The sequence below is a fragment of the Anguilla rostrata genome, chromosome 7 (genome assembly GCF_018555375.3).
Source record: "Anguilla rostrata isolate EN2019 chromosome 7, ASM1855537v3, whole genome shotgun sequence".
NCBI lineage: Eukaryota > Metazoa > Chordata > Actinopteri > Anguilliformes > Anguillidae > Anguilla > Anguilla rostrata.
This window is the reverse complement of record NC_057939.1, coordinates 10,439,517-10,452,899: the sequence shown is the minus strand read 5'-3', so window position 1 is coordinate 10,452,899 and position 13,383 is coordinate 10,439,517. Positions and strand designations below refer to the sequence as shown.

The 13,383-nt window shown below is 43.0% G+C and overlaps 1 protein-coding gene across 5 annotated transcripts in view; it reads right to left on the bottom strand.

Annotated features, from left to right (window-relative positions):
* LOC135258968 (chemokine-like protein TAFA-5) overlaps positions 1-13,383 on the bottom strand; it is a 91,621-nt gene that overhangs the window by 31,340 nt on the left and 46,898 nt on the right. For all 5 annotated transcript variants that reach the window (XR_010331161.1, XM_064342724.1, XM_064342723.1 and 2 more), the window contains one exon: positions 1,985-2,134. Coding sequence is in view for 4 of the 5 variants with exons in the window: in XM_064342724.1 (XP_064198794.1) it covers positions 1,985-2,134 (150 nt within the window). In the remaining variant the exon portion in view is untranslated. The remainder of the gene's footprint in view (positions 1-1,984; positions 2,135-13,383) is intronic.

The following is a 13,383-nucleotide window of genomic DNA, read 5'->3' as shown; positions in this document are numbered from 1 at the left end:
ATCATAGTAGCGTCACTTTACAACTGCGCTGAGACCCTATAATATCACTCTACCCCTGTACTGATACACTGGAGGTTAGCTCTACAGGTTAACTATCACTGCACCCAGTATGCTGTGACTGAGACCCTGCATTACCACTGTACCACTGCACTGGGAACCAGTAACACTGTATCTCCGCACTGCAAGTGTGCAATTTATTGTATGACTGCATTAAGATACTGAAGGCCTAATATCACTTTGCCACTGCAGTGACCCTGTAGAATCACTGTGTTGACACACTGCACTGTGCTACTGACAGAGACCCTGTAGGGCCACTGCACTGTGCTACTGACAGAGACCCTGTAGGGCCACTGCACTGTGCTACTGACAGAGACCCTGTAGGGCCACTGCACTGTGCTACTGACAGAGACCCTGTAGGGCCACTGCACTGTGCTACTGACAGAGACCCTGTAGGGCCACTGCACTGTGCTATTGACAGAGACCCTGTAGATTGGCTACTGCAAACCCCGTAGCCTGACTTGCATGACAGAGACCCTGTAGGGCCACTGCACTGTGCTACTGACAGAGACCCTGTAGGGCCACTGCACTGGCACCCAGCAGCATTTTGGCAGCACTGCACTGATGACCTCCAGAAGAAGCAGGGGATTAGAAATGAGTGAAATCTCACTTGCTTTTCCACTCCAGGGGCCTAGACCCCAGTCTATTCTGTCTCCACGGCCGTGTCTATCACAAGTAGCAGCGTCACGGCCCTTTGTGCTCCACCGCTCTGCCACGAGGTCCAACACCGCGGGCGGATCCGGGCACGTCACGCTCACGCGGTTCGCGAACAGCCCCTCTTTCAAAGTCCACAACGGGGCCTCCTTGGGCATCGCAAGAAGGGCCCATTCAGGGGACGTGTCTGCCTGATAAACAAGTCTGAAAATGAGCACAACATGACAGCGTGGGACCGAGAGACAACAGAGACTGAGAGATGAGCGCAGGCTGGGTGACAGCGCCAGAACTGAGAAAGCAGGTCGCAGTGAGTGACAGCACTCAGATTTTTACAACAAACGCTCTGAGCCCTTCGAAGAAAACTTCAGGGAAAAAAAACGTATAAATAAATATATACACTGCGGCAGTGCCGAATAACTGACTTATCCAAATAGTTGGGACCGCTGTGCCCGTCGACGAAATAAGCAGTCTCAGAGATACACATTCCAACGCACCACTCCGCAGAAAGCCGTGATGAATAAGGAAGGCGGTTTAATTACACTCATCCCTTCGGGGTGACACGGCTCTGAATGCTTTTCGGTTAAGGCGGGCTGGACGACATCCCCGAAGGCAAGGCTGACGGGCTGGTCCCGTTCCCGGCCCCGGCCCCAGCCAGCAAGCAAGGTTTTAAACATCCGCCGCATTTTAGGAAGCCGTGTAAACCCCCCCCCCTCCCCCGGCTCCATGGCGGGAGATGATGAAAGCCGCCGCAATGTTCACATCCCGCGCTGGAGGGCTTACGCCACTTCAGCAGGGACAAGAGGATAATCTGGGACAACACTGGGGAAAGACGCTGGCGGCTGGATAGCAGACCGTGCGTTTATTTTAAATCGGGGAACGGCATGATGGGAGCAGCTATTAGGAATCGGGGCTTTTAATTGGTTAGTCGCAGGTTTGAATCCTGGGTGGGGTACCCCTTCAGCAATTCTCTTAGAGTCGCCTCAGTATATGGCCATCTGTATAAATGATCATTATGGAAACCACACAGCAACTGTTCAGAAAGAGCGGTGTGTCCCTTCATTGGTATGTTCCGGCATTAGAGTAGTTTAACCACCTAGAGGTCAAGCAAAGGTACTACAACTACAACTAGTTATTCAGGAAGTCTGTGAGAGAGGGAAAGAGACCTCCATGAGTCTCTAGGGCATCCTGTAAAATGGCACCGACAAAGAGAATGACCGTGAGGACTGAATCCTCTCAAAGTGCAGAGGCTGAGGAGGCGGAGCGTGGCTCTTACCGTCCACACAGGCTGGCCTGGCTCTCGTTGTCCCGGCGATCTGGCCCCTCTTACAGGCGCAGCGCGCTGTCTGACGGGCGATGGTCCGCCGCGGCTGACTACTGTCGCGGTCTAGTGTGACGATTTCGCACGTCCCCGCCGCAAGCTGACCTGGGAGTCACAGTCAGGAAGAGGAAATGATGTCAGAGGAAGCAGCAGGGATCATTGATCATTTACAATCAATTTTTTTTTTTTTTTTTTTTTTGTTATTCTTATTTACCACACTGGAAAACTGAAAACAGAACAGGGTCACATGGATTCACCAAGCACCAAAGAATCAGGGGAAATCCTCGAAAACACATTTCAAGTTATGGTTTCGTCAAAATCAGCAGTTATGGACAAGCGCAACCGCACGTGATGTCATAACGTGAGATACAATTCATGAGTCATTCCTCAAGAGTCACAGGCCACTAATGCTTCCAAAGGACACACAAAGTCACATTGCTATCGCTCATACAACCAATAAATATAATGTACCGCCATTCAAGACGTAGTGCTTTCATCTCCCAGTTGAGTTGCTGTTAAGCACAAAACAGCTACGGTTGCAAGGTGTGCTTTAGCTGCTAAATGGATCTACCCACAGCCCAAGAGCATTCTTACAAAACCGTCTTATGGGAAGGGTAATTTCACTGTACTATAGAATCTTGCTGAACGAAATCAGTCTTGCACAATGAATGCTGGTAGCTAATACCTAGTTATGATGATGATTTATACTGGAGCTACTTGGGGATTTGTGTTAATTGGACATAGCGAAATGGTCACATTCAGCTGTTTATCTGGTTGAAAGTGTGCTTATCATATATTATACATAATCTTCTGCTATATGTATTCTGCAATGTAATTTCCAATCTTCTGAAGTAACCAGCAGCATTAAATGTCTATAATGCCAACATTAATACTAACATCATTGCTAAAACAACTACTAATGCTTCTAATACCCCTACAATACATATCAACCCTATAATACCCAATTATACATATCGAATCCAGTACTAATCAGTTCAGTAACAGGCTATGCTTTGCTTTATAGCAGTAAACATCATGTGTACAGAAATACAGATGAGTGTCACAGTGAAAGCCATAGCCTGGGTACTTAATCAAAGCACCTTTCACCCCTCGACCTACAAGCTGCTTACAAATTAACCTGCGTGTGCGGGGGCGACCCTCGGCCCTCTCCAGAGAGGGGGCAGGCTCTAAACCCTCCAGGTTTGTAATTTGCGATCGGTCGGAAGGGTCAAAGGTGTGATTTAATCAGGCCCTAAGTCATAACATGGCAGCCGGATGAAGTTAATAAGGTTTACAGTGGAGCTGTGTTTTCAGTGAACGCCATGCTGTCAGGACGGGAGAGTTAAAGTGCTGCAGTGGATCATGTGCTCCCACAGGTCTGCTAGCGTCCACTCTGATACCAGTACATGTCTACATGTAGCGTCTGTTAGCATTTGGCATTGCAATATATACAATCCATCTTCACACAATTTAATCGCAATGTGGAATGTGGAGTTTATAAGCGCTACCTTAAGCCAAGCGAACTTTTCTCAAGTCTAATCCACAGATAAGAGGCAAAACAAGACAGGCTCACACTACCCCCCCAAAACCATGAAGAGCCTGAGAGAACGCATCATCCGGTCGATTCCCCAGCGGTTTGAGTTTTCCGATCAGTGAGCAGCTTTTGCTGCCATTTTGCCGCGGATAAACACACACGCGTGCGTGCACACTCAGACAGAAGAGCAAAGCGGGCCAGGCCAATCAGGCATGTGTTTGCTGACACCGCCTTCAAACGGAGGCGTATCCTGGGAGAGGGAGCGCGGTGTGCCACCGTATCGCCATCGCAACCTTCCATGGTGACATACCACAGGCCGCTTAATCTCCTGTTCCGTTCTCAGCGTGTACCGATAACCAGAGCAGATTCGGCGAGCTGATGTTTTTTTGAACTCATTTTTCCTCCTCCCTCCCTTTTTAAATTTAAATTCTTCTTTAGCCCTCCGCTCCACCGTCTCCGGGGGATGGTAGATTAGGGCTTGTCACGGGGCGCCCTATTGGTGGAGAATCTTCAGCGTGTTCGGTCGCTCTGCCGATGTCTGAGCGCCGCGTTGTGTTTTTCCACCGCTGTTTGAATTTATACCCCTCACCCCAAGCGCACTACAGCTGGGATCAAGGGAGAGTGTTATGTCATAAGATGCAGGGGCTGAGTCACGCTGGCGAAGGAGTGCCATCCGCAATCACCTGTGCTTGCTTTGATAAACAACTCCATACATTTCTCCGTGACTTTAATCTTATGTTTGGTTCAATGCCGTAGCAGGGATCCTACAGAGCAGGCAAAGCCTTGCTGAGAAGAGAAGGCCTTTCTAGCAACTCTCATTACAGGAACAGAACTGAGAGCACTAGATGCTCAATCCATTGTGAATTGTCAATTTTTATTTTTATTTTTATGGAGGAGCATGGTTTTATGTATGTATATACAGTGGGCTCCATAATGTTTGGGACAAAGACATATTTTCTCTTGATTTGGCTCTGTACACAATTTTAGATTTGTAGTCGTGGTTTCACTGTACACACACACACACACGTAGTGTAATAAACCCCATACAGGACTAGTTCACCTCACCGGCCTTACAGGCTTTTTTCCTCTTTCCTCCAGGTTAGTGAACAGCCATGACCAGATTAATTTTCCGGGAGCCTTATTTTCACAGTTAAGGCACAATTAGCAAAATCAAACAGTAATGGTGGCAGCAAATTAAGAAATGAGTTACTTGAAACCAAATTAGGACAGTGCCAAATGTTTTTACTAACACACCCCTCTATAATGCCACCAAACCTGGTTTGACACAAACACCTTTATTGCAGACCATAAATCTGACCAGACTTGGTGGAGGGAAAACATTTCATGTGCACAGGTACCCAGCTACAATACAGCATCTCAAATTGCATATTTTCCATTGTATTCCATGATGGAAACACAATGAAACATGAATAAATGCATCAGCTTACAGAAATGCTAAAACACCAGTAGTATTCCTTTTAAAAGAAAAAGCATTTTCATTAGATGTTTCCACTACCTCCCACTTTTAATACTTTTTGTACCGCCAGAATCCTGGTAAAATACAGGCTTTTTTTGTTGTTGATAATAAAGAGAAATATAAAAATTCAATAAATACTGTATTCTATGAAGTGCTATTAAGAAAATATGCAGTATCTTCCCAAATAAGAGGTCAAAGCTCACTTTGTGTTGCCATGGTAAATAAGAAGTTGTATGTTTTTTTATAGCATTGATGGCAGGTTTGATGGGCATATTTTTACTTTATTTTTTATATTTAAATAAATCTTCAGTCATGAGAAATTTATCTTGAAAAATCTCAAATGCCATTAAAGCTTTGTGGTCACAAATATGGTGTAGGTGTGCAGTAATTTCCTTCAATTTACTTGACAGGAATATTCATGTTTTTTTTTTTTTTTTTTTTTTTTTCAGGAAGTCAGGGTTCAAACAGATGGGTGTAGTTTGTAAGGGCTTAATTTACAGTTCCATATACTTATGATTTTCCACCACACTTCAAGACTAAAAAGTGTAAGTAATGAGAGAACATTGTACCAACTCAGTTTCTTCTGTGTAAGGTTTGGAAGATTGCAGAGCATGGAATGAGAAAATAAGCTAGTAAGGTCAGGCATAAATACCATTTAAAAAATACCATTAAAAAATACTCCCAACATGCTTAGCCTACCACAAAAAAACTCAGTTGCTGTACTGAGCAATACCTGTCTTAACAATATAAATTGTAAGATTTAGCTATAATTTCATTGCAGAAAATCAGCTCACAGGTAAGAAGTTTCTTCAAATGCAACCCATTAATTACATCTAATAAATTATAGTTCACTTCTGAGAAAGCACAGTACAGTGTGCTTTGTTTTTGCAAACAAAAAAATGTTCTTATTTCTATTAGGTGCGCAGATAGTCTGTCCTACTTCTGTATTTTTCACTTTATTCAGACAGGAGAAAAGCAGTGAGAGTTACAAACAGAGATGGCATCACTACAGAATGTACCACAGTATGGCCTTTTACATGCGCATTTGATTGAGTATCTTGGCTTGAGAATCGTCATGGTAACTCCTTAGCGCAAGTCATTATTTCACTTTTACCTTGTCCTATAAATCCCTGATTGTTTACTTCCCCAATTTTGTATTGCCAGATCACAACTATACACAACTATACAATTGATCCTGATTGTCTGTGCTTAGTGCTTACTGAATTTTCTTGTGACCGTGCTGTAACTTTTGGAAGACAGATGTTATAGGTATGTGTTGTCATTGCATTGTTTATTTGACACAGGGAGAATAAGTTAAATGTTTTCCCATATAAAGTTCTTTGGATAGACAACACTGTATGTGATGCCAATTGTTCCATCACTTGCAAGACTAACATTGTGAGCAGTTCAACGAATGTTAGGATAATGAAGAAAAATGGCATGAGTGGGCATCCTTTTCTTGCTCTTCTGGAGAGTTTAAGAGGTTGAAATGCAATGCTGTTTGTGAGGCGGAAGATGTGTCGTATATCATAATCCTTTTAATGAACAAATTGCCTTTACTGAAGTAACTGCAAGGTGGACAATCATACTGGACAATTAACTCAATGAAAGATGCATTCTATGTCTAGGGAAGCAGCTAGCTGCTGCTATGCATTTCTTTCTGGGGTAATGACTAAGAATGTAAAATTGGCATGTTTGACTGCCCGTATCTTCTCTTTTTTAGAGCTATCCCCATTCATTTTTATCTTGAGTGTAAAAATGAATGGGGATAGCTCTGTTCGACTGTTGTAGGACTGATATACGCCATGTAACAGTCCATTTAGCCCATCCAGGCTCATCATTTAGGCTGCACATAGATTGTCCAAAGTATTCAGGGCTGTATCGAGACTTTTTCGGTGACAAACAGTGTTGGCGCCTATTTTTCCATCACATTTATTCCCTCATTTTGAAATTACAGACCCATTTCTTGGCTGCGATGACTCCCATCACTTCCGTAGGTGACCACAGCACTCATTGTGTCACTGTGTACCACTGAAACTGGCTACAGTGGCACCAACACATTCAGGATTTAGCATGTATCCCTGCTAGCCGCAAACAGATAGTAAGCAAGAGATCAAAATCAGCCCTTAAAATGAAGTACAAGTTTTTCTGAAGGTTTTATTTATACTTTTGAGGTCAAGCAGTGTACACATATCATCTTTAATGCCGTATATAATAACTAATTTTCTTTGTGCCTTTTTAGTTTAAGTTCACTTTAAATTTGCTGCCTTTGCAAAACATGTATAATGTCTACTCCTCAGGTTCACTGTGCAATTTGTTTATATTTATTTTTAAATTAAGGTTGTTTTTTTTGCACTGGTCTGGAGTATTATTGTGAAAGAGATAGTCCATGCACATTGTCCATTTTCCAGTTGATTTTAGGAATCTATTATTTATCAGATTTTCTTAAAGCAAGCAATAATATTATCTCTTATAATAGCTTTAGCAATAACCCAAAGTAGGGTTATGCGATGTTTCCGATTCAGTTTTTGCAGTTTTGCAGTATTACTGGCAAGGGTAAGAAATAAGCTTTGCTGTTGAGTGGATGCTGGTATCAGAAATTCTAGGAAAAAGTCGATTTATTTGACAGGGGGAGGACTGCAGGAAAACAACAGTAGAAAGGAAGGTAGGCAGCAATTCCAGCACAAAACAAAAAAAGTTTTTGTTGTTTTGCGATTCACCAGAAAACAGCAACCAATTAAAATGGTGATTAAAGAAGTAGGATGGTGGATTCAAATATGCAGGAAGTAAAAAGAAAACAAGCCCCATGTAAACAGGGACACCACACATGTAGTGCTGCAGATTGCTGGCGTGCTGTAGAAGGCCCTACAGTTCTGAACAGCACACAGGGCTTATAATCCCTTCTGTACCCATTACTGTACGCAGTTCACATTTAATCACAGTTAGGCGCTTTGCGCATAACATAAGTGTGATGTAAGCTTATGGTACGTTATTAGACCGTCTATACTATATGTGAACATAATTTTTCCCCTTTTACGGCCATGTTAACCTTCTCAGGCCGATGTTTATACACTGTGTTCCTTGCCATTGTCCGCCAATGCCCTTGTTTGCACCACGATCACAACATTTTATGTATCACTCCAGGATGATCTTGTAAGTCATGCTAGATAAGAGCACCTGCCGTATAAATAAGTAATAATAAAATACATCTGGAAATGTGCGTTGCCAGTAGTCCCTCCCCATGTATCCAAGCTCTGTGCTAAATGCACAAACCTGAAGGCCGTCCAGTCAGGTGACATGCAGGCTCCCAGCAGAAAAATCTCATTAATAACGCTATGAGTGAGGCATACTGTACATCTTAATACTAGCAAGTGACCCATAATAGATTATCTAATATATTATATTCATATATATATAAAGATACACTTGAATAAAGAATGAGAAGGATGTATGTGTCCTGTGATGGAGCATGTTTCAGCAAGGACAGGAAAGATTAATGCACCCTGCAGTAAATCTTGATAATCAATATTATTATTGACATTTTATATTGCCTTTGTATTGTTCTGCGTTCTTTCAAATGGCATCAGAGGCAATCTTTCAAAGAGATTTGATTTATGTCCAAACGTGACACAAATAAAATAACGCACATAAATAACTAAATAAGTAAGTAAATAAATAAATAAACATGAAAATAGCACCGCACGGCTGAGGACATGAGATTGATTGCACGCTTGCTTTGAAGGGACTGAAATGGAACATGTAGGTCTTGAGCACGTTTTTCCAGAATGCACCGGACCTTAATAAAGCTTCCCCAATGGACAGCCTTTGGCACCAATATAACAATGTGTTTTTTGGTAGATAAGCCCACTCCATTGCTTTCCTTTTAACATCTCAGTATTGGTGAGTGCACACGCCCTTCCCGGAGAAATTACACAAGGACTGCTCTACAACTCAACCTTCTCCATTTTCAGGAGTTGGCGGAGGGGGGAATCATGGGATACGACCTTCCCTCCATAGCTATCTACCTCGCTCATTCTACCTCGACAAAAGAACACAATGTGCATCGAACTGCACCCCCCCCCCCCCCCCCGCGGGACCCCTACACGCAGCCGCTGTGACTGTGTTTAATTTCAGCGGCCATCGCTCAATCAAATTTGATTTAATATAGCGCTCGTAACAAAGGAATCGTCACAGAGCGCTTCACAGACTCCGCTCGATGACTCAAGTTGGTGGCAAGCGCAGTTTCAGGGGAGCGACGATTCATGCGCTTCCATCTGCAATGTACAATCAGATCAGTTGCTATTATCCAACAGCCTGTGGGTTTTTTTTTATTTGATGGGAAAATCATAATCATGAAAATCCAGCCAAAGTCACACATCACAACAATCACTCCAATAACTCCAATATTCAAGGGTGTCCTGTTAGACTATACAAATCCCTTATATTTACATAATCCAAAATCATTTTACCAATTTACCACATGCAGAAAAGACACATGGATCCATTATTGAAGCCGGTTACCTCATTAGCCAGTGCACTGGATTATGATCTCTTCCATTGTAATTTGATTTTCGAAACTATGTGAATTCAGATACATTTTAGTGCTTCGAAACGTAGTTCAATAATCAATCTCTGATGCAATCAGAGTTAATTAGCAGCATGTAAAGGGGAAGCCAATGCACACCTGATACGCTCTATATTCAAGCTCTAAAATTGTGAACCGTATTGGCCCAAAAGAGAAACCATGAACTGCCCCCAATTCAAAAATGTCCTCTCACTGTGAAAAGTCGTTTTTTTTCCCCTTAGTGATTCAGTTGAATTTGAACTGACTTTTTATCACACGACATATTTCAACCCACATTTATGACAGCTGGAACATATATCACGTCTGTCAAAGCTGCCAAAAACCAGGAAAGGTTATTTAGATGACACTGATTGCTACTGTTCTCATAATAAAAATAGCAATAATGAAGTACTTTCAATCCATTATATTTTTGCTTGGCGTCCTTGGGTAATAATCAAGTTGACAACTCTGTGATCACTAGATAGTTTTCAGAAATCTATTCTATTGCCTATAATATTTTTTTCCGCCTTTTTTTATAACTTTTGAAAATGTAATCCAATGTCTCCCTTTTTACAGTAAAATTAAACAGTTTAATGGGCAAAATATCATATAAAATAAAGCCATTGTTTGAGTTTATATGCACTGTGTTCATGTGGTCTGGCGTAATAAATTGTATTACCTGATTGAACTACTTTCCCTTAAAGGAAATCAGCTTTTTTCCTGTAATGGAGTGGCCTATTTCTGCAGTTTGACCTTGCCATTGTACTCTACATTAATGGAAATTTACTTGTTTTTCTTTCGATCACCATTTTGCATTTTGGCACACAGTTTTGTGTAACACCAGCTGGACTTTTATATCCTTTTGTGCTTTGATTTAGAAGCGATCATCATTAGACAGAGCAGTGGATGACTAAACTCCTCTTCTGGCGAATATGTCTTTGTGGTAATGAAGCATATTTATAACCCAGGGAGCTAACTGTACCGCGCAGAGTCCTTACCAGCCTCTAAACTCAGGCTGTTTTCCCCTCAGTTACAAACCCTTGAGAAAGTAAAACATGTTTTTCACCCCCTGGCGCTCAGAGGGAGGGGGTGGGGGGGGGGGGGGGGGGATTTGAGAGGGGGGTGGGGGGGGGGGTTGGGGTGGGGGTAACCAGCAACCACTGTCTCCTCCGTCGCTAAGCAAAGTATTGCAATTTATCCGTGACCTTAGCCGCATATAAGCAATAATCACTGCAGCCTGAAATATATTGGAAGGAGAAGTCCATGAGGCCATTCATGGGGTTGATCAGCATGCAGGATGCGCGCTCCCTGACTGCAGTGATTGAATGCAGACTCCGACGCCCCGGCTTTAATCTCACTCTCATTCATTCGGCACCGCGCTTTGGCTCAGCTGTATGATAAACACACTCACATCCCCTCTCCACCTCTCCCTCGCTCGCCTCGCCCTGTACACCCCCCCAGCCCCCCACGCCCCCACAGCAACCTCACCTCCCCCCCCCCACCCCCACCCCCACCCCCAGTTCACATTTTTTCTTATAATCCCGCCAACACCATCACCTCAAACAGGCGAGTGCAGTACATGATACTTACACACTGGAGGTAATTTTATCAAGCGCAGGGTTTTTGCACAGGGTCTGTACCCCCACGGCGACAGCCACACCAGTCACCTATACTTTAACCACTGAGGTCCTAACATCGCGTCTCAACCCAATCCCCCCCACACCCTTATCCTCAGACCCACACACACAACCATCCCTCACCACCACCCTGCAGCCCCCCCCCCCCCCCCCCCCCACCTAAAACAGGGAAAAACAGCCAAAAGAGAATATTGGTATTGGATATTGGTAGCCAAGGAGAACCGAAGCAAAGGAGGTAGCCAAGGACAACAGCACAGAGGGGGAAAAACATATATATCAACATTAAATAAGAGGGGCTATGACATGGAGCTTTGCTCTGAACAAACAATGGCTCAGGGAGAAGCTTCCAATTAAGAGATTCCAGTCGTGCATTCCAAACAACACCGGCCATATGTGGTGAAAAGCCCCAGACTACATGGGATCTGGCTCATGCGCTAACCAAATAAGGGATTTGAAGAACAATATCCAAAGCAAATACATGTAACCAAGGAGGTTCATAAAACCTCCTTTGTAAAACGCAGGATCTGGGACACACAAGCAAATCCAACGCTAACATGAAAGCTGAGCCTTTGGCCCACAGCAAACAGAGGCAGTGGAGCTTGTTTGACAGAAACACGGGATAAACGGAACTTGCTGAAGCTAAAAAAACCAGCAGGTTGAACTTGTCTCTGAGAGAAACTTGTTTTTCTTCGGGATTTAGTCAAGGACCACAGTTATTAAAGAGGATGAGCAAAAAAATACACACTAAATGTTGTTTGTCAAACGGACACTAATCCTGCCAAACCCCAGTGAATGATGAAATTGAGCTGTGCTGAGCACCCTCAACCATGGTGAATGAGCGCAGTGACTTTAACCAGATTAGTAACGCTCCTCCATCTGCGTCAGATGGCTAAATGACAATGAAATGCGTAAAGAGTATAAGCTGAACTCGCGTTGGTCAATTATTCCTCACTGGACTTCGATGGAATGTCGGAGTCACAACAGAACGCTTCTGTGGAACACACACACACACACACACACACAAAAAACTTTTACCTGACCGTAATGTGGTTTAATGGTCCAAATTCACTTCAAAATATTTATTGCAGAAGATGTCACTGTGTTGTCAAAAGACAAATATAAGCTTTTATGATTTATTTTTTTGTTTTTCTTGCAGATGAATAATCATTCTAAACCTTCACTACACTCACTAAGAAAGCCTTTTTTTTTTTGCGAAACTACAATTACAGAACTGGGTCTAGCCACGGGCTCTCATTTGACATGTGTCTTATTTTCTTCCCTCGTGGGGATGGCAAGGGGATAAGTTTTGGGAGGAAGTCACAAGGGTGACTCCTGGGTGCCTGTAATGTACCACAGTGACAGTCTGTCAGCCACCCAGCCTGTTGCCAGGTCACTACAGATGACATCTGTGCATGACCTCACAAACGCGCTGGCCAGGCCGGAAGCACTCACATATGCTGTCCCACACCAATGATGATCCCTGCAGCCATAAACCCTGATGAGTAATGTATAAGCTACAACTGTGATCGCTCACCAAGTAGAAATATAAGGCCCTATACTGCATAACAAAATCACTGTCATAACAGTAGTAGTATAACAGCATATTTCAAGACATACTTGGATTTTTTTCTCTAAGCTAAATTCTAATTGTTCAGAACGTTCCAATATCACGGACCAGTTGGATCCTTTTATTTGGCAGTCACTTCTCATTCTGTATTGCATTTTATAAAGGCCTTTGAAGTTGTGATTCAAAAAAAGTGAAATAAAGTGAAATGTGATGGTTTATGCAACATCCATGATATCCCCTTTGAGTGAAGCTATATCTCTCACAGACAGTACAGTATCTCTCAGGGGAGTTCTGAGTCATGCATTCCTTTGGATCATGTGAAAACACCTCACCTATTTACAAATGCTGTGCTAACATGCTGTTAGCAATCTGCGCAACAGCATATATTGCGGTTTGATTGCAGCAGCAGCAATGCTAATGTGTATGAAAATCTACCAATTATCCATAAAAGGGAAAAGGCACAAAAAATAAAAAATTTAAATGAGGAATGGCTAAACTTTGATTGGCACTTGATAACAGAACAGAATGGTTTATTAGGTGGGAAATGTAGTATTTTGAGGCAAATTCCAACTAAC